General features: G+C 55.9%; 1 protein-coding gene across 3 annotated transcripts; it reads right to left on the bottom strand.

Moving 5' to 3' along the window:
- Positions 1-191: 191 nt before the first annotated feature.
- On the bottom strand, positions 192-24711 carry LOC148648654 (protein shisa-8-like). Of its 3 annotated transcripts, XR_015926418.1 has the most exons (5): positions 22182-24710; positions 13379-13512; positions 4939-5064; positions 2368-3576; positions 192-2216 (listed from the first exon to the last, which is right to left on the bottom strand). XR_015926418.1 is itself a non-coding variant. In XM_088606410.1 (4 exons), the coding sequence occupies exons 1-4, from the start codon at positions 22721-22723 to the stop codon at positions 3137-3139; spliced, it is 1242 nt and encodes a 413-aa protein (XP_088462536.1). In that variant the 5' UTR covers positions 22724-24710; the 3' UTR covers positions 192-3136. The 3 variants fall into 3 exon arrangements, 2 of the variants coding, with proteins under 2 accessions (XP_088462536.1, XP_088462537.1); XM_088606410.1 differs by having other exon boundaries at positions 192-3576; XM_088606411.1 differs by lacking the exon at positions 4939-5064 and having other exon boundaries at positions 192-3576; positions 22182-24711.
- Positions 24712-25301: the final 590 nt, after the last annotated feature.

The following is a 25301-nucleotide window of genomic DNA, read 5'->3' as shown; positions in this document are numbered from 1 at the left end:
TGGTCTTTTCTTAAGTAAAAATAAAAGCACGCACCCCGCAGTATTCCTGGGCGGCACTGAAGATGCGCTCTGGGCGCAGGGGATGAACGCACCCCTTCCTTCTCTGGCGGGGGAAGGCGTGGCGCCTCGAAGCACTGCAGGAACGACAAGCCCTCCGTGCCGAGATCGGCAAGTGGAAACCCAGCCGCAGGTGCGCGGCCCGCAGCCCACGGCAGGACGGAGCACAGTCGCAGCGCAGCGCGAGGGCGGAAGAAACACATCACGTTCTGGATCGGGATTCACCGGAAGCACTGAGGCTTCCTCATGTGGCAGCGGCTCCACTGTCTGACGTAGGGGCTCAGGCTGCTGGGCAAGGGAAGGCGCTGCAGGCCTCTGTCTTTAATCCACACTGATCACAAAATAACAGCTTTCCCCAATGTGCAGAACATATATATCTATATAATATAACAATAACGGCCACTTTATCTTCCAGTTGGTTACCGAGAGTGCGGGCGGGACACGCACCACTCGTCATTTGAACCTCTAAATTCAGATGGCACAGGGTGGTGGCCGAGCATCGTGTGTAACTGCCGAAGATCGAAGATCACCACGTGCATTTTTAAAAAACCATCAGTGCACTAACATAAGGGAGTGTGTTTCCCACGTGGCAAAGTGAACTCTTGAGTCAAAATCCGAGGAGGCAGTGATTTAATAGTGCAGAGTGATGCATGCTGGGGGAGCCTCACGGACGGGCTCAGGGCTCAGTGCTGAGGATGCAGTTGGAGACCTGTGTCCTTTTTTGGCACGGACAGCAGTGGGGGGGAGGGCAGCACGGGCTGGAGACTGTTCCTTCAGCAGCAGGAGAGGCTTCTGCCCTGCTTGTGCATTCCACACCTGGATGCAGGTTCAGATGGATCATCTGCTCCGAGCTCCAGCTCCTTCGGATTCCGAATTCCGCCCCGGCGTGGCCGACCCGATGAGGGAGGCTCTGCGGGCGGCGCCGAGGTGTCCTGGCTGCAGCAGCACCGGGCTCCGACCCGCCCAGTGGCGGGGGGGAGGGTTGGAGCAGGGAGCCCCGTGGAGAGTTCACGCTGCAGTTCCAGAATTAATCTGGACATGGTGTGCTGGAACTCCAGCAGTTACTTGGATACTCTTTCATTTCCTGCAGCTGGGAGCCTCCAGTCCTCCCTCCACCAGCTCTCGCTCTTCCTTTCCAACAGGAACGAAAGCCCTGCTGATTGAGAACGTCCAGACTTTGAGGAAAAGGGAGTTTGGGTGAGAGACTGTCGTAGCTCAGCTCTGCCCTCATTAATCTGAACTGAGTTTCTCCTCCCCCCACCGCTGCTTCCTTATCTGCAGCAGAGTTCAGGCTCTGGGCTCTGAACAGCTGGGCGTGCTGTGCTGGGCTCGTTCCCGGGAGCCCCCACTATCGGTCATCCGGTCTCTCTGGGGGAGACTTGAAGGGGCAGGCAAGTGAGCCACAATCCAACAGAGAGGCAGTGTGGGTTCGTGAGCTGAGAGACTGGGAGAGCGAGAGGGAGGCAGTGTGGGCTAGTGGTTAGAGCTGAGGCACTGGGAGAGAGATAGGGAGGCAGTGTGGGTTAGTGAGCTGAGAGACTGGGAGAGCGAGAGGGAGGCAGTGTGGGCTAGTGGTGAGAGCTGAGGCACTGGGAGAGAGAGAGGGAGGCAGTGTGGGCTAGTGGTGAGAGCTGAGAGACTGGGAGAGAGATAGGGAGGCAGTGTGGGCTAGTGGTGAGAGCTGAGAGAGAGGGAGAGAGAGAGGGAGGCAGTGTGGGCTAGTGGTGAGAGCTGAGGCACTGGGAGAGAGAGAGGGAGGCAGTATGGGCTAGTGGTTAGAGCTGAGGCACTGGGAGAGAGAGAGAGGGAGGCAGTGTGGGCTAGTGGTTAGAGCTGAGGCACTGGGAGAGAGAGGGGGAGGCAGTGTGGGCTAGTGGTTAGAGCTGAGGCACTGGGAGAGAGAGAGGGAGGCAGTGTGGGCTAGTGGTGAGAGCTGAGAGAGAGGGAGGCAGTGTGGGCTAGTGGTGAGAGCTGAGAGAGGGGGAGGCAGTGTGGGCTAGTGGTGAGAGCCCCCAGCCCCCTGTGAGAACGAGCCGGAATGATGGAGTGAGCCTTCAGGCCAGAGGACAGACCGTTGCTGAGTCCGTCGGCATTGCAGTCAGATCAAAGCGGTGCAGAGGAAAAGGGCGCGTGTGTGCGTGCGTGTGCGTGCTCTAACCCTGCAGCCCAGACCAGCTCCCGGTCCAGTGTCTCGGCACATGAGCTAGAAACATCGCGGCCTGATTCTCCGCCGGAGCTGCAGCCCACTGGGAGTTCTCCCAGTCTGGTACGGAGCTGCTGGAATGAAACAACACCCCCTCTCCCCCAGACCCAACTCGTCGCCCATTTTTCCAGTAGCACTCCCCCCCCGAGCGTGCCTGCACAGTTGTCTGCGTCAGGCCCTGCACCGTGCAGCCTGCTGTGGCGAAGGTGTCTGCTCCCTGGCGTCTGCGGAGCCGGGCTCCGTGTAATCCCGATCGGAGCGCTGGGCTCCGGACTGCGTATGATCCTGAGCAGACCCGTTTCCTGCCCTGCAGATTCCATGAGTCCCAGAGCCAGATCCCTGGGCTCGAGAGAGGGAGCAAGGACGACTTCCCAGCTCCTGGCTCCAGAGACAGAAACACTCCCTGGTTTCCCCAGGAGCTGCAGGAAGATTCTGGGGATGCAGGCGTGGCGGGAGCAGGCAGCAGGGGCTCGGAGAGACAGCTCGGAGCAAAGCTGGTCCTCCTCCTTCTCGGGGAACTGGAAACCCGTGGTCCAGCAGGCTTTTGGAAAAACTCCTGGGAGCCGAGATCTGGGAATCGCGCGGTGAGGTTTAGGAGTTTTCCTCCATCCAAATCCGGGGGATTTCTCCTGCTCTGCAGGAATGCCAGAGTCTCTCGGTGTCAGGGTACTCCTGGAAAAAGTTTGTGTTTTTGGTTGTGTTGTGTTGTTGTTGTTGTTGTCTTTTGTGAGCGTGCGTGAGAAATTCCCACTTGTGCCCCAGTCGGTTTACAGGGAGCAAAAGGAAAGAGTCCAGGACTTTGTAAAGAGAATGTTGTTTTTAAAGAAATGCAGACTGCCCATTTCGAGCGCTGCCCCAGCTCTGCCCTGCCCTGCCTCAGACTGTCACCTCCGTCTTGCTGTTTGTAGAGAAGCCCTTGTGTTTGGGGGGCGGTGGGGGCGCGTGTCCGTACCCCAGGGGCTGTGTGAACAGCTCTGGGAGAGTCTCGATGCTGAACTGCCTCTTGCTCGAGTAGCCCTGCCGCCGGTTGGCTGACTGCCCAGCGTGGGGGGCCCGAGTGTGGGCGTGGCTTTTACTGGGGTCCCAGGCTCGGAAGGCCGAGCTGGGGGTCAGGGGGTGGGTGTTGGTCTTGGATATCTTGGTCTTGGCCAGGGGGGTGGAGCTCAGTGTCACAGCCAATGGGCCGTGGAGGTCTGGAGGAGGGAGGAGGGGCTTCTCCTTGGGGTGCAAGGCGATTGGCTGGAAGGTGGGCTTGGCCTGTGGGGGGAGGTCCATCATTGGGTAGCTCTTATAGTATTCGGTGGCGCCAGTGTCTGCTACAGAGAGAGGAAGACAAAAAACAACTCTTTAGTTTTTCAGTGGCTTACACTGGCCATTGGCCGCTATCAGTAAGGTCTTCTACACCAGCTGCTGGCAGAGGAATCCTACTCCGTTGGGCCCCTGAGCAAGGCCCTTAACCCCAGCTGCCCCAGGGGTGCTGTACAATGGGTGACCCTGCACTCTGACCCCCGGCTTCTCTCCCTGTCTGTGTGTCTCATGGAGAGCAAGCTGGGGTCTGTGAAAAGACACATTCCTAATGCAAGAAATTGTATAGGGCCAATAAAGTGATCTTATCTTATACTCCAGGGGTGCAGTGTGTGTGTACAGTCTATATACTGCAGGTGTGCAGTGTGTGTGTACGGTCTGTATACCACAGGTGTGCAGTGTGTGTGTATGGTCTGCATGTCCTAGCTGTGCTCCAATAAAGCTGTGCTGCTCCTGACCTGGACTGAGACCGCAGTGGGTCTGAGCTGACCAGGTGCAGCTGGTACCCCTGGGGTTCCCGCCTGCGTCCACGTTTTCAGTGCAGTTGCGACAGGACTCCGGATTGGAGGAGAGTGGGGTTGCTGTAGCACTGTGACCAGGGCCTGTGGCTGCGGGCAGCGAGAGTGACCGGCTGACCGGCTGTGGACAGGTGGACGTGAGCAGTTACAGCAGGGAGAAGCAGACCTGTCCACAGCTCCAGGGGGCCCGGCGGGGGCAGTGTCCCCTGTGCTGTTGAGTGGGGTGCTGGGGGTCGGGGCTGCGCTCTGGAACTGACTTACAGCCGGAGAGCAGCGGGCAGGCGGAAGTTTTGAGGAAACAAAAATAGAAGCAGGCCGAAATGTCGGGCTGGATTAGCGTTTCCACGGCGCTTGGCACCCCCCCAGACATGCCGGGCCGCCGTGCTCTCCTCGACTCTGTTCTCGCTGCTGTGTTTGTGTTGTTGCTGGTTTGGTTGTGGATCGGTCTGGTTTGCCTCCCCCCTGGGCTTCGTTATGGATTCTCCCTGTGACCCCTGACCCCTCTCAGCAGGCAGGAGGGGAAAGGAGCAGAGGGATGAGAGATGGGGCCCAGGGCATAGAACAGCAGCCAGCCAGAGTGTGTGTGTGTGTGTGTGTGTGTGTGTGTGTGTGTGTGTGTGTGTGTGTGTGTGTGTGTGCGTGTGTGCGTGTGTGCGTGTGTGCGTGTGTGCGTGTGCGCGTGTGTGTGTGTGCGTGCGTGCGTGCGTGCGTGCGCGTGCGTCTTTGCATGCAGGTGTGTGTGTGGGTTTGTGCGTGTGTGTGCGTCTTTGCATGCAGGTGCGTGTGTGTGTATGTGAGTGTGTGTGTGTGCGTCTTTGCATGCAGGTGCGTGTGTGTGTGTGCATGTGTGCTTACCCACGGCCTTGAGCGAGGTGTACTTGTTGAAGGCCAGGCCTGGCATGTTGAGATTGTTGTGAGGGTGGGGTAGCGACACTGTGGGGCCCAGCGGGGGAACTGCAGCATTGTTTAGGTGGTTGGGATCTGCAGGAGAGGAGAGAGGAAGGGATGAGGGCCGCAGTGGTGAGCACAAACACACAGGCTGCCTGGTGCCGTCGGGTTCTGTCTGCAGTATGGCCCTGTAGTTCTCAGCGTGATGTTCAGCCTCTGCCTCTGTCTCTCAGTGTCAGTATTTCAATGTTGCTGTTGATGTGTCATTTGCTATTTTAATTTTTTTTTCCGTCCTGTGGATTCATGCTTATCTGGTACAAAAGGGGACTTGAGCAGATGACAGGGGTCACCCATCTTCTGTCCTGCCTGCAGAGGTAAACTCAGAATCTGGGTTTGTACTGACGCCGAGTGAGATGCCAGTCTGAGAGACAGCCTTGCTCTCTGCAAGAGTCACTGCTGTCCCTCTCCTGTCACAGTTATTGTGTGAAACAGAGGATGCAGAAGAAATTCAGGGGGGGGTGTGAGAGGAGAGGGACAGCAGTGTCTCTAGCAGTGTCTCCAGTCCAGTCAGGAGTGTGTCAGTGTGTGAATTCAGGGGCAGTGTGAGAGGAGAGGGACAGCAGTGTCTCCAGTCCAGTCAGGAGTGTGTCAGTGTGTGAATTCAGGGGGGTGTGAGAGGAGAGGGACAGCAGTGTCTCCAGTCCAGTCAGGAGTGTGTCAGTGTGTGAATTCAGGGGCAGTGTGAGAGGAGAGGGACAGCAGTGTCTCCAGTCCAGTCAGGAGTGTGTCAGTGTGTGAATTCAGGGGCAGTGTGAGAGGAGAGGGACAGCAGTGTCTCCAGTCCAGTCAGGAGTGTGAGAGGAGAGGGACAGCAGTGTCTCCAGTCCAGTCAGGAGTGTGTCAGTGTGAGAGGAGAGGGACAGCAGTGTCTCCAGTCCAGTCAGGAGTGTGTCAGTGTGTGAATTCAGGGGGAGTGTGAGAGGAGAGGGACAGCAGTGTCTCGAGCAGTGTCTGTGCCTATTTTTCTTCAAGGGCATTTAGAAATATTGCAGATTGTCAAGTTTCCTCTCCAGACGAATCCGAGAGCCTTGTGGGACAGCAGATAACTGGAGGTAATCCGGTTGCTTTGACAGCAGGAGAGGCCGCCTGCCCTGGAAAAGCGCCGCGCCTCCCAGAGGTGTCCCTCCCACTCAGACGGCAAGCCTCAGCTGTCGCGGCCGAGCTCATTTTGTCGTGTTGTGTTTCACAGCGGAAGCTGGCGGGGTGGTCTCGAACCCCAGGCGGCAGCACCCCTCCCCCCTCTCCCCTCCCCCTCGGATCGCTCCGAACTCTTCGGGCAGCGATCGATGGGCAGCTCAAGCGCTCTCCTCACTGTGCAGCACAGCAGCCAAAGCCATCAATATGATTAGTGGTTTTTTTTTTCCATTGCTAATTACTCAGGGCTGGGTGAACTAACGACGCGGTCGATCGCGATCTGTGGGCCCTCGGAGGTCGAGGAAAAGAGCCTGCGTTCCCGACCCGCATGGAATGACCCCTTTGGATTTTATTTATTCTGGATTGTGTGCAGATTTCACGCAGCCCTTTTAATGTATATCCGTCGGATTTAAAGGAAGGGAAATGTTCCTCCCCGCCGCTCGTGACGGTCTCAGTAGTTTGTAAGGTGACTGATTTGCGATTCAAATAATAATTCCTACAAAAAATAGTGCAGTGGTTGTGTGTGTACGGTCTGTATACACCAGGTGTAATGGTGTGTGTGTGTGTGTACGGTCCGTATACCCCAGGTGTAAGGGGGTGTGTGTGTACGGTCCGTATACCCCAGGTGTAAGGGTGTGTGTGTGTACGGTCTGTATACCCCAGGTGTAATGGTGTGTGTGTGTACGGTCTGTATAGCCCAGGTGGATAGGTGTGTGTGTGTGTACGGTCCGTATACCCCAGGTGTATAGGCGTATGTGTGTACGGTCCGTATAGCCCAGGTGTATAGGCGTATGTGTGTACAGTCTGTATAGCCCAGGTGTATAGGTGTATGTGTGTACGGTCTGTATAACCCAGGTGTATGTGTGTACGGTCCGTATACCCCAGGTGTATAGGTGTATGTGTGTACGGTCTGTATAGCCCAGGTGTATAGGTGTATGTGTGTACGGTCCGTATACCCCAGGTGTATAGGTGTATGTGTGTACGGTCTGTATAACCCAGGTGTATGTGTGTACGGTCCGTATACCCCAGGTGTATAGGTGTATGTGTGTACGGTCCGTATAACCCAGGTGTATAGGTGTATGTGTGTACAGTCTGTATAACCCAGGTGTATGTGTGTACGGTCTGTATAGCCCAGGTGTATAGGTGTGTGTGTGTGTACCGTCTGTATAGCCCAGGTGTATAGGTGTGTGTGTGTGTACAGTCTGTATAGCCCAGGTGTATAGGTGTATGTGTGTACGGTCCGTATACCCCAGGTGTATAGGTGTATGTGTGTACGGTCTGTATAGCCCAGGTGTATAGGTGTGTGTGTGTACAGTCTGTATACCCCAGGTGTATAGGCGTATGTGTGTACGGTCTGTACACACACCAGGCAGTGTGACAATATATTGTGCGCAGTACAGCTAAGACCTTATCTAATGCAGGGAGAATGGCGAGGCCTGAAGGACCACAGCGAGAGGGAGAGGGAGAGGCAGGGTGTACCTCCCCTCCTGTAGGCTTGTGTCAGAGCATGGTGACGCACTAGTCTGCCCAGCCCCTCCGCCACTGTCCTCGGCCCTGCTGGAACGTGAACGTGGGTGTAGGTGGGGTGGGGAGAAGCGGGTGAGAAAAGCTCGTTGTTTGACTGGCTCGTTAATTTACTGCCTTCGTTAGCTCTGCCCCCCTCCCCCCCCCAGGGGTCTTGTGAAGTGCGTCACTGCTGAGATTCACAACCGCGCCCCGACCAGGACAGCGGCCATGCGGATCGCGCCGCCGGGGGGGGTGGCACCCCCCCCCCCCCCCGACATGCGCACACGTTCCTGGGGCGGGCGGGGCCTGCTGACCTTCACACACGCCCTGCTCGCTCGGGGCCGCCGGCGCTGACCTGGTTTCTGCGGCGCCGGGCCGGGCCGCTGCGCCTGGAGGGGGGGGGGAGTTTTGGCAGGTCCTCATTGAGCAGGGCTAGCAGACAGACCAGCCGGGGGGGCAGAGACAGAGCTGGGCCAGAGCGCAGGGGCGCCTGAGCCCTTCTTTCGGTCATTACAACGGGCTGGGCTGGTTGGCGGATGTTCTGCCGGATATTTAGCGGCCGTGCGGGAGGTGTGGGGTGGCGATGACAGCTGGAGAACAACGTCAGCTGTTTTTATCCCGGGCCTCGGAGAGGGTGAGGAGGAGGAGGATGGAGGGAGTGAAGGAGAGGCTGAAGACCGAGACGGAGCACGGCTCTCTCCAGACCTCTCACGGGACACGTCCAGGAATCTGCAGCAGGATACACACACCTCTCACAGACACAGACACACACACACACCTCTCATAGACACAGACACAGACACACACACACACACCTCTCACGGACACAGACACACACACCTATCACAGACACAGACACACACACACACCTCTCACGGACACACACACACATCTATCACAGACACACACACACCTATCACAGACACACACACATACCTATCACAGACACACGCACACACACATCACACAGACACACACGCACACACACATCACACAGACACACACGCACATCACACAGACACACACACGCACGCACATCACACAGACACACAGAGTGCATTAGCACACTTGACATTTCCCGGCTGCAGCCCTGCAGTAGGGCCCAGCGCTGTGCCCCTGACCTTTAGACCTGCAGCGGACGGGCCAAGAGCGAGGGGGCTTCTCCCTCTGACCTGCGCTCCCTGTCCCCGTCCGCCGCGATGGGACCACAGTCCAGGCTCACCCAGAGCTCCCTGCTCCGCCCGCCATGAGGCGGCCAGCCACCACCCCTTCTCCCGCTGTGCCTTGTGCCCGGTCCCCCTCCGGGGGCTGTGCTCTGTGCCCGGTCCCCCTCCGGGGGCTGTGCCTGGTCCCCCTCCGGGGGCTGTGCTCTGTGCCTGGTCCCCCTCCGGGGGCTGTGCTCTGTGCCCGGTCCCCCTCCGGGGGCTGTGCCTGGTCCCGCTCCGGGGGCTGTGCCTGGTCCCCCTCCGGGGCCTGTGCTCTGCGCCCGGTCCCAGATCCGCTGCCGTACCCCGGTGCGTTGACACACAAGGGGGGGGGGGGTACTGCAGGCATGGTGCGCGTGACAGAATCCGCTCTCCCGTTCCCAGCTGCCCCCCCGCTCCAGTCCGGGCTTCACCTGGCGCTCCGAAGCTCAGGGGATGGAGCTGCACGCTTGTCCTCCGACAGTGAGGATAGACGTCAGGGAGCCTGATGACTGCAGGTGATTGCTGAGAGACAAGGGGGACACTCCCAGTGCAGGGGGGCTCAGGGACTGGGGGTCTCACTGGGCAGGGGGGCTGCTGCAGTCCAGGCTGGCAGCTGGTGTCTCTATTATTAATAGTTAAGAGAGAGGAGGGGAGTCACACATCTGGTGCTGTTATGGATACAGACCCCCGGGCACATGGAGGTGGGGGGGTGTTCTCTCCTCTCGACAAGAAGGCCTGGGGAGCTCGGGGGGGTGCAGATCTGAAAACAGCCGACTCGACTCACACACACAGAGAGAACAGCACAGTACACACGCACACACCCTCACACACGCAGGGAGAACAGCACAGTACACACGCGCACACACTCATACACGCAGAGAGAACAGCACAGTACACACGCGCACACACTCACACACGCAGAGAGAACAGCACAGTACACACGCACACACACTCACACGCAGAGATAACAGCACAGTACACACGCGCACACACTCACACACGCAGAGAGAACAGCACAGTACACACGCACACACCCTCACACGCAGAGAGAACAGCACAGTACACACGCACACACACTCACACGCAGAGAGAACAGCACAGTACACACGCGCACACACTCACACACGCAGAGAGAACAGCACAGTACACACGCACACACCCTCACACGCAGAGAGAACAGCACAGTACACACGCACACACACTCACACGCAGAGAGAACAGCACAGTACACACGCACACACCCTCACACACGCAGGGAGAACAGCACAGTACACACGCACACACACTCACACGCAGAGAGAACAGCACAGTACACACGCACACACACTCACACACGCAGAGAGAACAGCACAGTACACACGCACACACACTCACACGCAGAGAGAACAGCACAGTACACACGCGCACACACTCACACACGCAGAGAGAACAGCACAGTACACACGCGCACACACTCACACGCAGAGAGAACAGCACAGTACACACACACTCACACACGCTGAGAGAACAGCACAGTACACACGCACACACCCTCACACACGCAGAGAGAACAGCACAGTACACACGCGCACACACTCACACACGCAGAGAGAACAGCACAGTACACACACACTCACACACGCAGAGAGAACAGCACAGTACACACGCGCACACACTCACACACGCAGAGAGAACAGCACAGTACACACGCACACACCCTCACACACGCAGAGAGAACAGCACAGTACACACGCACACACCCTCACACACGCAGAGAGAACAGCACAGTACACACGCACACACACTCACACGCAGAGATAACAGCACAGTACACACGCACACACCCTCACACACGCAGAGAGAACAGCACAGTACACACACACACACACTCACACGCAGAGAGAACAGCACAGTACACACACACTCACACACTGCACTCAAACAGCACAGCACTCTCACACTCACACACTGTACTCAGACAGCGCTGACTCGGTTTGAGATTTTGGGGTCACGCGGCCCCCCTCCAGCACTGACTGGTGACAGCAGCTGCACACACACACTGACACGTGTGGACACGAGCAAACGCCCCACGCAGCACGCCCCCCCGCCCGCAGGTGCACCCCCTCTCCCTGGGAGAAACCCTCCGAGTGCACCCACCCCCCCCAAGAAAACCACCAGCAGGACAGGATCTCGCCGCTGGTCGGCTCCCACAGCACCTCCTGGGGGATAAACAGCAGCCATCTGCACGAGCATCTGTGTCAGGCCCTGCGAGGCCCAGGCGACACCGGGGGCAGCGTGTTGAAAGGTGGCACTGCTGTGGGGCTGGGATGAGGAACACACAGGTGGACATTGTAGCATGGTGTCTGTATGAACCCCTCTCTCTCTCTGTCAGTGCAGTGTTCATGTACTGGAGTGTCCAGTCAGTGTGTCTGTATTAACCCCTCTCTCTCAGTGCAGTGTTAATGTACTGGAGTGTCCAGTCAGTGTGTCTGTATGAACCCCTCTCTCTCTCAGTGCAGTGTTAATGTACTAGAGTGTCCAGTCAGTGTGTCTGTATGAACCCCTCTCTCTATGAATCTTAATCTCTCTCTTTCCCTTTACCCCCCTTCCTCTTTCTATCAGATTACCCTCCATGTTGGCGTTGTGTGCGCTGGCTCGTCGGTCTTTAATTAAGATGTTATTAAAACTGTCCACTACCCAGGGCCTGCTGCTGTGCGGGGCCAGATGACGGAGTCCGTGTGTCTGAGATCCGTCCCCTGGCTCTTGGTTGGACACCATAAATTAAAAATCGCCCCTGCTGACAAACAATATTAAGAGGATTAACTTTCAATTACATCCGCTTGGGGGACAGCAGGAGAGGAACGTAGGCGCAGAGATGCCCACTCCAGGTAGATGGCACGCGCTCGCTGAGCTCGAGCCTCGCATCCAAAACGCAAGAGTCTGCTCATGAGAAAGACTGAGGCTTTGTGTTGGCGTGTGAGGATAAAAGGTGAAAACTGTGGGATTTTAATCAAGGGTTGTGTCGTGTTAAAATTGCATTGTGCACGAGTGAGGCCGCGTTTCGCACGCGGTGTTTAATTTCGGTCATCGCGTTATCGAAATGTCTTGCGTTACATTCCAGGGCTCAATGGACAGGCCAAAGGAACTGGATCTCTTCAGCCTTGAACCCCCTTGACACAAGCATACCCAAATCCTCACGGGCCCTGACGCAGTCAAGCCAGCGCCCCTTTTGACCATGAACAGCGAAATGGGAACAAGCTGCCGGCCATATTTTTGAAGTCGGCACCCTGATTTCTTTCAAGAAACTGAATACTTCTACCAGGTCAGATGAGCCCATCTCTCCTCTGTTCCCATATCTTACCCGCAGTCCAGATTTCCAAACAGCTGAAGCTCTTTTACCACGTCTGGATTACTAAAGACTCCACTACCTGTCGTTGAGGGAACTTTCCACTCCCGCAGATCAGACTTCGAGGCAGCTCGAGCTGAGCTGTGTCCTAATAACTCATCGGTCACATAAAGCAATAAAACCTAATTGGCTCACTGTCAGGTGCTCCTCATTATGCACATCATTCATTCCTGTCCCCACACACACACACACACATAAAGCTAAAAATCTGCGTCTTGTACTTCAAGTTACAGATCGATCACAATGAACCGTGAGAGTCAGACGAAGGGGCTCGAATTGTAGCAGCCGATCACAGCAGAATCGTGTTTCTGTACGAGGAAGAGGAAACGTTCAGTGAAACGAGCAGCTCAGCGCAATATGGCTGAGACCTTTATGAACAAGCCGTCCCAAATCAGGTTCTGGAAGGTTAATTCTCCCTGTGAAGTAGTTTGTCTTCCAGATGAGCTCTGTGACAGGAGCTGCAGCTGACGTGTTCATCTTAATTAGCTCCAGAGATGACACCCTTAGAAAGTCAGGATATTTGTGAAACCTGATTTGGAAGAAGGTGAATTGTGAGCTTGAGAATGAATCTGGACGAGCCTGGCTTTGGAAAAGGAAGTCTCACTTCATTTTAAGCGACAGCATGTCTGTATCTGTGTGAGTGTGCACACCTGTGTCTGTGTGCACACCTGTGTCTGTGTGAGTGTGTCTACGTGTGTGTCTGTGTGAGTGTGCACGTGTGTGTGTGCACACCTGTGTCTACGTGTGTGTGTGCACACCTGTGCTAGTGTGCACACATGTGTCTGTGTGAGTGTGCGTACACCTGTGTCTGTGTGTGTGTGCACACCTGTATCTGTGTGAGTGTGCACACCTGTGTCTGCGTGTGTGTCTGTGTGAGTGTGCACACCTGTGTCTGCGTGTGTGTGTGCACACCTGTGTGAGTGTGCACACCTGTGTCTACGTGTGTGTGTGCACACCTGTGCGAGTGTGCACACCTGTGTCTGTGTGAGTGTGCGCACACCTGTGTCTGTGTGAGTGTGCGCACACCTGTGTTAGTATATATGAGTGAGTCAGTCTGCCTGTGTATGTGAGTGTGTACACGAGTGGGTCACCTGTGAGTCTGAGTGTATTTACCGCGGTGCGGAATCTGACTCACCTGTGCTGTTCCTCAAGACACGGGCGGAGATCCCGTTTGATCCGAGAGGGATGCGCAGGCTGACCCCCGACCCATCCGCGCCGCCGCCCTCCCCTGGCACTCCCCCTGGCTGCTTCAGGAGGTCCGTCAGCGTCCTTCAGACACACACACACAGCGACAGAAGCACAATCAGAGGCACTGGTGGACTCAGAGAGAAGGGGTCACCAGGGGCTAGAGGTCACAACCCTCCGCAACAACAGACCTGCCCTGTGTGTGTGTGTGTGTGTGTGTGTGTGTGTGTGTGTGTGTGTGTGTGTGTGTGTGTGTGTGTGTGTGTGTGTGTGTCCTGTGATGGACAGGTGTCCTTGTGTCTGTTGCTTGCTGGGACAGACTCCAGCTCCCCGCCACCCTGTACTGGAAGAAGAGGTTAAAAAAACGGATGGAGGGTTGTGCTTTAGAAGTGCGTATCTACATGTTCACGGCAAATCATGTCCCTGAAGCCGCGAACGTGGCCGGCCAGCCGTCCCCCTTTGAACTTGGACAAAACCAAACAATGTCAAACCATGAAGCCGTAGGATCAGAAATGTTGCAAACAGGAGGAGGCCATTTTTTTCCCATGTAGCTCGTGTGGTAGTAAGTAGTTCATTGATCCCATGATCTCATCCAGCCATTTCCTTTAACAACCCAGCATATCATCTCTAACAACATGGCTGGGCAGCCAGTTCCACACTCCCACCACTCTTTGTGCAAAGAGGTACCTGCTGTGCTCGGTTTTAAATGCATGTCCAAAGTCAGCTTTCTTAGGATAAGTAGGGGAGAGAAGAGAGATGCCCCAGGAGGCAGAGGAGAAAGCACCTCTTCTGACAGAGTCCACCAGCTGTCCAGGTGATTTCAGCACTAACGAGACTGACTCTAGGCCCTGTCCTCGGTGATATTGTACTGGTGTGTCTGTTACTGTGGTGCACAGGAATTATACACAGAGCTCTCCACCCCCCTTGCTAATTGCCCTGCTACAATCAATCATTCACTCCAATTATCCCCTTCGGCTCTGGAGCCCAACGACCTCGCCGAGCCCCGGCGCCCAGGCTCGCTGGCCTGGCTGTGGTCTTGATGAGACGGCAGCGCCTCTTTCTCAGGATGCTCACTTAAAAGTCCCCTGTAGTGAGAACAGACAGATTTCTCTCGAGCATCTCACAGGTTCCGTTTGCTTAAAATCCCCCCCAAAAACAAACAAAATGCCGTCGACCTTACAAGCAGGAGGACCCGTGTGGAAACCGCTCTCTGTGTTGAGGGGCTCCACTGTGCTCGCGTTATGACCTAGGGAGGGACTCGCAACCTGAACCGGACTCCCATTGCTCTGCATTTTGATCCATTCCGGCTTTTAGCAGCTGCAGGCCTTGGTGCCTGAACCATTACCCGGTGCTTGAGATCTGAAGCCTGTTTCCTCATGTGGTTTATTTCATTCAGAAAATAAAATTAATTCATTCTTAATGAGCAAAGGTGACAGGAAATATGTCGCTTTTCTGCTCAGTAAAAAAAAAGTGTCTTTTGAGTTGCAGCCAGTTGGGAATCACTCCCAGCTCTCTCACTCCTGATGGAGAGTCAGGAATATCTCTGAGCTCTCTTTCTCCTACAGGAGAGTCAGGGATCACTTCCAGATCTCTCCCTCCTGGTGAAAAGCCAGGAATCACTCCCAGATCTCACCCTCCTGGTGAAAAGCCAGGAATCACTCCCAGCTCTCTCCCTCCTGGTGAAAAGCCAGGAATCACTCCCAGCTCTCTCCCTCCTGGTGAAAAGCCAGGAATCACTCCCAGATCTCACCCTCCTGGTGAAAAGCCAGGAATCACTCCCAGCTCTCACCCTCCTGGTGAAAAGCCAGGAATCACTCCCAGCTCTCTCCCTCCTGGTGGAAAGCCAGGAATCACTCCCAGAAATCACCCTCCTGGTGAAAAGCCAGGAATCACTCCCAGCTCTCACCCTCCTGGTGAAAAGCCAGGAATCACTCCCAGCTCTCTCCCTCCTGGTGGAAAGCCAGGAATCACTCCCAGAAATCACCCTCCTGGTGAAAAGCCAGGAATCATTCCCAGCTCTCTCTCCCTCCTGGTGAAAAGCCAGGAATCACTCCCAGCTCTCTCCCTCCTGGTGTGAAGTCAGGAATCACTCCCAGCTCTCTCCCTCCTGGTGGAAAGCCAGGAATCACTCCCAGCTCTCTCACTCCTGGTGTGAAGTCAGGAGCTGCTCCCAGCTCTCTCCGTCCTGGTGAAGCAACTTCCCGACTGCAGGGGTGCGGCGGTGCTGGAGCTGACCTGCCGCCCCAGCTGTCCAGGGGCCGGGCCGCGGCGGCCAGCCCGGAGCAGGGGAGAGAGAGCGAGCTGCGCTCGTGCCAGCCTGCAGCGGCGAGGGGGGCAGCTGGGAAGCGGCTCGCTCGGCTTCACCTGTCACATCGGATCAGGGGTCTGCCGTCAGGCCTGACAGGGCGGCCGTGATTCACCGCCATGACGAGGAGAAGAGCGCTCCTTGTGTCACAGTCCTCCCCTCACCCCTCGCAGCCGGAGCCACCAGGGCAACAGGACCTGGGAACAGGACTGGCCCTCTCTGCCATTCCAGCAGCTCTGGGCTCTCTCTCTCTCTCTCTCTCTCTCCATCTTCAGCGAACCTGTTTTTCTGTATCTCCACCACATGCAGACGGGTGTGATTACAGACTGTACACACACGCAATACACTCCTGGGGTATACAGACCACACACACACTCAATACACTCCTGGAGTATACAGACTGTACACACACGCAATACACTCCTGGGGTATACAGACCACACACACACTCAATACACTCCTGGGGTATACAGACTGTACACACACTCAATACACTCCTGGGGTATACAGACTGTACACACACTCAATACACTCCTGGAGTATACAGACTGTACACACACGCAATACACTCCTGGGGTATACAGACCACACACAAACACACTGCACTCCTGGGGTATACAGACTGTACACACACTCGATACACAGCTGGAGTACACAGACCACACACACACACTGCACTCCTGGAGTACACACTCACACTCACACTAACTCACACACACTCACACTCACACTAACTCACACTAACTCACACACACACACACACTCACACTCACACACACACACACACACACACACACACACACACACACACACACACACACACACACACTGCACTCCTGGAGTAAACGGAAGTGGTGACTGGAGAAATAACAGATCACTGTGCCCCTCCCATGCCATAGACCTGTGTCTTTACCCCTCATACCGGTGCTGTGTCGGCCGGTGTGATGCCTTGGGGGGGGTGAGTTGTGTTCAAGGGGTGCAGGAGAGGTGACGCTAACAGATTCATGATTCTCATTTTTCACTCCCAAGTGGCTTTTCTGGGGGGGCACTGTGTCAATGCAGCAGCGCTGGGGCCCTGGGCTCAATTCTGGACCTGGGGCGCTGTCTGTGTGGAGTCTGCATGTTCTCCCCATGTTCGTATGGGTTTTTCTGGTGTGTCCATGTCTGCGCAGCGTCAGTGTCCGTCTACCGTTACTTGTGCCCGTTGCTTGCTGGGATAGGCTCCCTGTACTGGATAAGGTGGATAGAAAATGGATGGAGGGATAAAAATAGGGTTTCCTCTCCCAGCAGGATTGGAAGCTGCGTTGATTCTAGCAGGAATAGGAATTCAGGGATTTGATTTATTTTGGGTAACAGTGTGTGTAACCCCTGGATATTTCTCACAGCACAGCAGAAAGTGCATCTCTGTCTCTGAGTCTTCCTCCTGGCAGTAGGAGCACAGCCCATCCTCTCTGGACAGCCAGGTCTGTCTGTGTCCAGTTTCTCTGTCCAGTCTGTGGTCACTAAGCCTGTCCTCTCTGGACAGCATAGTCTGCTTGTGTCCAGTGTCTATGGCCAGTCTGTGGTCACCAAGCCTGTCCCCTCTTGACAGCCAGGTCTGTCTGTGTCCAGTTTGTGGTCACTAAGCCTGTCCTCTCTGGACAGCCAGGTCTGTCTGTGTCCAGTTTCTCTGTCCAGTCTGTGGTCACTAAGCCTGTCCTTTCTGGACAGCCAGGTCTGTCTGTGGTCACTAAAGCCTGTCCTCTCTGGACAGCCAGGTCTGTCTGTGTCCAGTGTGTGTGTCCATGCTGTAGTCACTGAGCCTGTCCTCTCTGGACAGCATAGTCTGCTTGTGTCCAGTGTCTATGGCCAGTCTGTGGTCACCAAGCCTGTCCCCTCTTGACAGCCAGGTCTGTCTGTGTCCAGTTTGTGGTCACTAAGCCTGTCCTCTCTGGACAGCCAGGTCTGTCTGTGTCCAGTTTCTCTGTCCAGTCTGTGGTCACTAAGCCTGTCCTTTCTGGACAGCCAGGTCTGTCTGTGGTCACTAAAGCCTGTCCTCTCTGGACAGCCAGGTCTGTCTGTGTCCAGTGTGTGTGTCCATGCTGTAGTCACTGAGCCTGTCCTCTCTGGACAGCATAGTCTGCTTGTGTCCAGTGTCTATGGCCAGTCTGTGGTCACCAAGCCTGTCCCCTCTTGACAGCCAGGTCTGTCTGTGTCCAGTTTCTATGGCCAGGCTGTGGTCACCGAGCCTGTATTTCATCAGAGTCTGTTTGTCTTTGCTGTCTCTTCCCCTGGTCAGGTACTTCTCTAGTGTATGTGTGTTTGTAGGGTCCTGCAGCGGTCCAGTTTGTGTGTGTGTGTCCTCGTGGATAGTGACACCAGGGTCCTGTGGTCGTAGCAGGTCTGCTTTTCAGGTGTAGCCAATACTTTATTCTGAGTGATCATATGAATTACTCCTTCTCTCTACCTCAGGCTGCTGAAACTGTTTAATCCTCTTCTCTTGAGACTAAAGCTGTCAGGACTTTGAGAGCCGCAAGAAACCTGCTAGATTCCGGACTCCGGCCTCACTTATCCCAGGCGGAATTCTAGTTTCCGTTTGCCCTCCCATCTCCAGCCCCCGGGACGGACGTGGAGCTCCCAGTCACCCCCACGTCAGGACCCAGACCGATTCCGGGGCGACGAGAAACTCTCTCCTTCCTTACTTGGCACAGCTGATAACAAGACAGCGACCGATCCGGCCTCGGCTGGGAATTCTCCACGCGAACGACCCATGAGCCATCGCGCGAGGCCCCACCAGCCCCACCTCCACACCTGCGATCAGGGCAGGTCTGCTCAATTAGAAGAGGATGCGCTAATGAACCTATTCCATCACACGCGGTCTGTGGAGACACATCGAGTCAAACCCAGACACCCACCCAGCTCAGCCCAGCGCCCTACAGGACAGGCCACAGCATCACCAGCGAGGAACAGCTTTGGTTGAGAACCAAGCCCAAATCAACAGTTTGGAAGGCATCTATACTTACTGCAATACTCCCAATGCCCTCAAGGGAGGAACAGCTACACTTAATCTTAGCCAGAGGGCCAAGAATGGAGGAAAACAGCCACAGTCTAGTCTGATGTTATCAGAGGAAGCCAATAGTGTTATTTGCTCACCTCTACCATATTTCTCACCACCTGGACCACAGGCTTTCCGGCGCGGGGTGTGTCCAAGTGGCGGAACTGGGATTCCCAGTGGGAGCTCCCCGGCCTTTCGGCCCGGTCACCCCTCAGAGCTCCCCGGGGTGTCGACCTTGAAGATCAAGCGGGGAAAAGCTAACCCTGGGTCACGCCCGGGTAAGTAGAAATCCGTCTTCCACGAAGAAAATAACAGCCCTTCCCAGCATGCCTGGCTTCCACCACAGCCAGCGCAAGAGGTCAGCTCCTCAGAGGGACCACTGGGGGGGCTTCGTCCTTAAGACCTCTGTTTGAGCTGTGGCTCCCCCATCGCCCACCCAGTGCAAGGGTTCACCCCCAAGTTACTGGAAGTGGGACAGCGGGGCCACCGGAGAGAGAGAAGGGCGTGTCGAGAGCAAACTTGATCACACGGTAATCAGGCAGTTCCGTACCCAGATGATGAAAATGAGAGGAGATCATAAATTATATAACAAAGCACCTCGGGCGATTCACAAACTGCAGTGCCACTGGGAGGTATTCGACTGCTGGCTTCACATGAATGCGAACAGCGGTGACTCGTTAAAACACGACTGAAACGCTGATTAGCGAGCAGTTCGGATCAGAAAAGGAGATAAAAGGAAAAAACACTGTCACTCTGAGTTTGGGAGCCCTCTGATTAGATTTGAGTGGCGGGGCCACAGAGAGTTTGCTTTGTGCCGAGACTGGCTTGTGAAATGAGATTGCTGGGCTGAGGTGGGGGCTGGGGTTGGTGGAGATGTGTTTTTGTACTTGTTCCTGGACAGGATTCTCACAAGTTAGCGTGATTCCCTGTCTCCCTGTGTCCACTGCTGTGCCACTCCTGTCTGCCCATTCCGACACGCGCTGAACTGGAAACACACACTCTCTGAAACACTGCGCCCCAAAACTCTCACCCCTCCATGCTGAACTGGAAACACACACTCTCTGACACACTGCACCCCGAAACTCTCACCCCTCCACGCTGAACTGGAAACACACACTCTCTGAAACACGGCACCCCAAACTCTCACCCCTCCACGCTGAACTGGAAACACCCAGCTCTCTGAAACACTGCGCCCCGAAACTCTCACCCCTCCACGCTGATCTGGAAACACCCAGCTCTCTGACACACTGCGCCCCAAAACTCTCACCCCTCCATGCTGAACTGGAAACACCCAGCTCTCTGACACACTGCGCCCCAAAACTCTCACCCCTCCACGCTGAACTGGAAACACTTGGCTCTCTGAAACATTGCGCCCCAAACTCTCACTGCTCTGTGTGGTATCTTAGCCCCCACTGATGGAGCACTCTTGAGTGCAGTCGAAGTGAGTGGGGGGGGGGGGCACCCCATCCTTGCATGTGAAAACGCTAACGTAGTCAAGAGACATCCGATCGGCCATTGCTTCTTCCTCACTGCTTTAGAGACAGTCGGCTCTGCAGACAGAAGTTGCATCCCAGTATAGTAACGACCCGTGTGCAAGCCCGTCACACCGTGACGTCACGCGGTGCAGGAGGGTGAGGACGTCCCTTCCGTCTCCAAGTACAGCGCACCCAGCCCCAGACCGTGTCACTTCCTGTGACCCGCCAGCCAATGAGCAGCCCGGATTCCGAGACAGCCCCTCCCCTCTGAGCGACATAACCCCACCCCTGGCCGCGCCCCATCGCTGTCATACCCCACAAATCTGACCAGACCTGCGTCACCCCCGCTAGCCCTCAGCCTCCGAGTCCTTCCCAGAAACCCAGCACATTCGCTCCCAGCTTGAAGCCACCGAATCCCGGCTTCCAGCTCCTCCTCCTATTCCAGACCCCCCTGACTCCCCTCCAAAAGCAGTCCTGTCCCATTTTCTGGCCCCTCCCCAGCACTTAACCCACACACGTCCCCTCTCACTAACCCTGGAGCCAACAGTGGCTTCGACTACAGGGACACTGGAGACGCCCAGACAGTCATCCAAGGCTTTAACAAGCCCACAGGCAAAGGACCAGGGTTTCGGGGGCCCTGGAGGGGCCAGTGTCTTCTTTGGTCCGGCCTCGTCCTCCGTTACACAGCTGGGCTAATTATTTGATCAACTGCAGATCTGTAGCCCTTCTCACCAGGGTCTGGGGTTAATGAAGCAGACGTCTTGCCTAATCAACTGTAAAAGACCACCCAGAGCTGAATTGTTTAAGTGACTGGGCTAAGGAAAACAAACTGAAGACACCAGACCCCGCAGGAAGAGAGTTACAGACCCCTGGACTGGACCCCGCAGGTTCTCCAGCTCCTCTCCTGGGAAGCCTGGTGTCTCCTGGGTTTCACTCCAAGTACAATTAAACAGCAGCCTAATTATTCTCAGTGAGACAAATACAGGATGTTCCTCAAACTCAAACCACCGAAGACAGAGCTATCTCTGGAGCACTTCAAAAGCGTGCTCGGAATTATCACAGGTAATTAAGAACTAGACCGGTTATGTAACTGGGAATGTGGTTGGAGCAAAAACCAGGAGACACAGGTCCTCCGGGAACAGAGTCTGAGAACCCCGCTTGTTCTACAGCAAAGCCCTCGTCCTGCTGTACTGTTGGACTCCCACCAAAGTCTGATGAGTCTTGACCTTCCTAGCAACTTCCAGACGAAGGGAGTTTGGCACCTTTGTAAGGAAATGAGACACAGCAATGAGTTACTGCTAAACACCCAACCTCTGCGTTTCATACGCGCTCGACGAGACTATAGCCTCTGCGTTCTGCAGAAACAACGGTAAGAGAATTTCCTCCGTTTCCACTACCGTATGGGAACAATGGTCTAGGTCCTGTTTTCAGTTTTTTTCCCCGATGACCCTGCGTGAACTCGTAGATGAGTTTGTTCTGTGCGGTCAGTTTCAAACCTGACAAACCTCCTCAGCAGCCACAGGAAAATATCAGTGAGTTGTCACCGTCCCCACTGACGCGGTAAGAACATAAAATATCGCCCCTATTCCAAATGCCCGGAGTGGGCATGAGGGACACGTTCTCTGTGCTTCACACCACGCTGGCCTGTGGTTCGCCAACAGGGCATAAGAACAGCCCAGTGTGAATGAGGGTCCTGATTGGCTACAAAGCACATTGGCGAGCCAATCACAGTACCGTCTGAGTACCTGAAAACTGGATAGCCGCCTTCTCTGATTGGACGGTCAAGAATTCTTAGGCCACGCCCCCTTTTGTGATCTGTGCACGACGTCCTCTCCGTGACAACCAGAAACCAACCAATCCCAGTCCTTCCCGCCTTCTGAGACCCACCCCACAGATAGTACCCTCCTTCTGCCCGCGATGCTTTCCCATGAGCCCTTACCTGGAGTTGGTCATGTCAGTCTGTGGGCCCTGGCTCTTCTCCAGTCCCAGCTTGGTGAAAATCCCGACCAGTACCATAACAGCCACCACCCCGCAAATGATGTACACGATCATGTTGGTTCTGTCCCGGTCGGGTTCCTCGTGGATCTCGGTGACCGGCACCAGGGGCCTGCCGGTGTTGGCCCAGTTGGGGGTGTCGTAGTTGGAGCAGGAGGTCTGGTCCAGGTGGTGCTGGCGAAACTGACAGCAGAACCGGTAGAAGCAGGTCCCGCAACAGAACAGGTAGATCCCGGCGTTGCAGTTGAAGGGCGGGTCCCACTGGCCCATCACGTCGTAGTAACCCCGGCAACGGCTGCCGGAGGGCGGGACCGTCATCTCCACCTCCTCCGGGGTCGCCAGGGTGACCTCCGGGGACAGGGGCGAGGCCTGCGTCTGATTGGCCTGCTGCAAGCCCAGTTTCCTCTGCTTGGCGGCCCCGCCCAGAGAGGCCGCCCCTAGCAACGCGCCTAGCAGCAGCGGGAGCGAGAGGTGATGGGCTCCCATCGCGCGTGGCGGGAGGGCTGGCGGGCTTTTTCTTCCCGGCTCGGAAAGGAATCGGAGACGGGGATGAGCGGCTTCGAACTCGAGGGCGGCCCTGTCCCGCGCAAATTCCAGACTGTACTTCACTCCTTGGGAAAAGTGCGTCACTGGAAGAATGGGAACCGTTCCCCGACAGCGTCGGCAAGCCCCGCCAGCCTTTCCGAGGAGAACATCCGTAGCACGACGCAACAGGATACAAAAATGGAAAAGGTCTCCCGAGACGCGCGAGGAGTGTCAGTGGAAATGAAAACCGAACGGGCACAGCTCTCCCTTTCTCCGAAGGGCCACTCCGAAGGTCAGGTTTTTGCTTCCAGCCCTGCGTTCCGACCTCTCGAGGGTTAATCTTGGGATTTATCGCCCGCAGGTTTACGGCCCGGGCCTGAGCGCCCTGTGTGTCCCATTATTTTCCGCGAAGTGGTTTTTGATGTAGGACGTCTCTACCTTTTCCTTCAGTTTCTCCCCCTCCTCCAGCCCCGTATCCCAGAGGCGCCAGCGACGTTATCTCTGCGATGGTCCCCTCAAGACTCACGTCCACACAGGAATTCGCCAAGGCCCGCAAAAAAGTCTCTTTCTCGCACTCTTCCTCTCTCACTCTTTCTGTTAGTCTCTTTCTCACACTCTTCCTCTGTCTCTCTCACACTCTTCCTCTGCATTAGTCTCTCTCACACTCTTCCTTTCTCACACTCTTCCTCTCTTTCACTCTGCGTTAGTCTCTCTCACACTCTTCCTCTCTTTCACTCTGCGTTAGTCTCTCTCACACTCTTCCTGTGCCTCAGTCTCTCTCTCTCCTTCGCTCTCTCTCTCTCTCACCTCTATCTTCTGCACTCTTTCTTGTTTCCTCTGGTTCCTCGCTCTCTGTATGAACCTCCTGTCTCTCTCACGGCCCCCCCTCTGTTTCTCTCCCCCCTCACTGCTCTCGTCCGTGTCTGTGCTGGGCTTCGCCCTCCTCTCCCCCTCTCTCGCACGCACGCACACACCTGTCTTCCCTCTGCGAGAGAATCTCCCGGGAGAGCAGATCGATCCGACTCACTCCGGGGTCGCCTTCATCACCAGACCCCCCCCCGCATCCCCTCCAGACTCCCGGAGCCAGGGGTCGGACAGGGAAAGTTTCTCCGCCAGAGGATGCCCTCCCCAGAGCTAGGCGCCGTGCAGCCAAACAGGTGAATGTCTGCTGTTTTTATCCAGGAGCCTCGGCGTCTCACTCCGGGGTGTTCCTGTGCCACAGGGGCAGCAGCATGGCTCTGTGAAGAAAGTTGTCCGTCTGAGCTGGCTCTGCCTGGTCCTCTCCTCCTCTGCGCTCTCTGCGATGTTGTGTCGCTGTGTGAAGATCTCCCGGCGCTGAATGCAAATATCTGTAACATTCCCAGGCTCTCTCTCTCCCCCTCTCCCTCGCTCGCTCTCTGAAGCGCACTCAATGACTCTTTGTCTCTCTGTCACTGACACCCCCCTCTCTTCCTCTCCCTGTATCCCTCAGCATCCCACTCCCTCCCTTTCCTCCCCTCTTTCTCCACCTCCCTCCGTCCCTCATCCATTGTCTCCCTGTCTCTCTGTCCCCCGTCTCTCTCTCCCTCTTCCTCTCTCTCTCCCGGTTTCTCCCACTGTCTCCTTGTCTCTCTTCATTTCTCTCTGTCTCTCTCTCTGTCCCCCTATCTCCCTCACTGTCCTCCCGTCTCTCCATCTGTCCCCATCTCTCTCTCTGTCCCCCTATCTCTCTCACTGTCCTCCTGTCTCTCCATCTGTCCCCCATCTCTCTCTCTGTCCCCCTGTCTCCCCGGGACGGAAGGCCGGGGTGCATGCCCCCTGACATCACACAGAGGCAGGAGGGCAGTGGGGGGCCGGAGGGGCAGCCGGACAGACAGGAAGGGAGGAAAGAAGGAAGGACACCCTGTGCCCGAGCTCTGACAGAGGGATCAGAGGGATTCGGAGAGGGAAGGGATTCGGGAGGAGAGGAGGAGAGGAGGGGGGGGATCGGGGGGTTTATATAATACCCCCTCCTCTTTCCTTGGCAGACAGAAACAGGGCTTTTGTGAAAAGTGCCTTTGGGGATCAGCCAGTTTTGCCACTTCATCAGAATGTTCTTACCAGATTAGAAATTTACTGTTCAATTTTTTATATTTTCTTCTTCCCCAACAATCACGGCTCTGAATATTCATCTCCGCGCGGCAGGCCGGGGGGGGGGATACGACTCCTCGACTGAGCACCAGCCCTCCAGGGGGGCCGTCCCTGAGGACGAGAGTGAGCGCGTGTGAGAATGTGCAAGTGAGCAAGAGTGAACGTGTGAGGCCCGTGTGAGTGTGAGAGCGCGCGTGTGAGGCCCGTGTGAGGCCCGTGTGAGGCCCGTGTGAGGCCCATGTGAGGCCCATGTGAGCGTGTGAGCATGTGTGAGCATGTGTGAGCGTGTGTATGAGAGCGTGTGAGAGCGTGTGTGAGCGTCTGTGAGCGTCTGTGAGCGTGTGAGAGCGTGTGAGAGCGTGTGAGAGCGTGTGTGAGCGTGTGTGAGCATCTGTGAGCGCGTGTGTGAGTGTGTGAGCATGTGTGTGAG

The sequence above is a fragment of the Lepisosteus platostomus genome, chromosome 14 (assembly GCF_059453375.1).
Source record: "Lepisosteus platostomus isolate fLepPlt1 chromosome 14, fLepPlt1.hap1, whole genome shotgun sequence".
Classification (NCBI taxonomy): domain Eukaryota; kingdom Metazoa; phylum Chordata; class Actinopteri; order Semionotiformes; family Lepisosteidae; genus Lepisosteus; species Lepisosteus platostomus.
The sequence above is the reverse complement of the archived record's forward strand: the minus strand, read 5'-3'. Positions and strand labels throughout refer to the sequence as shown.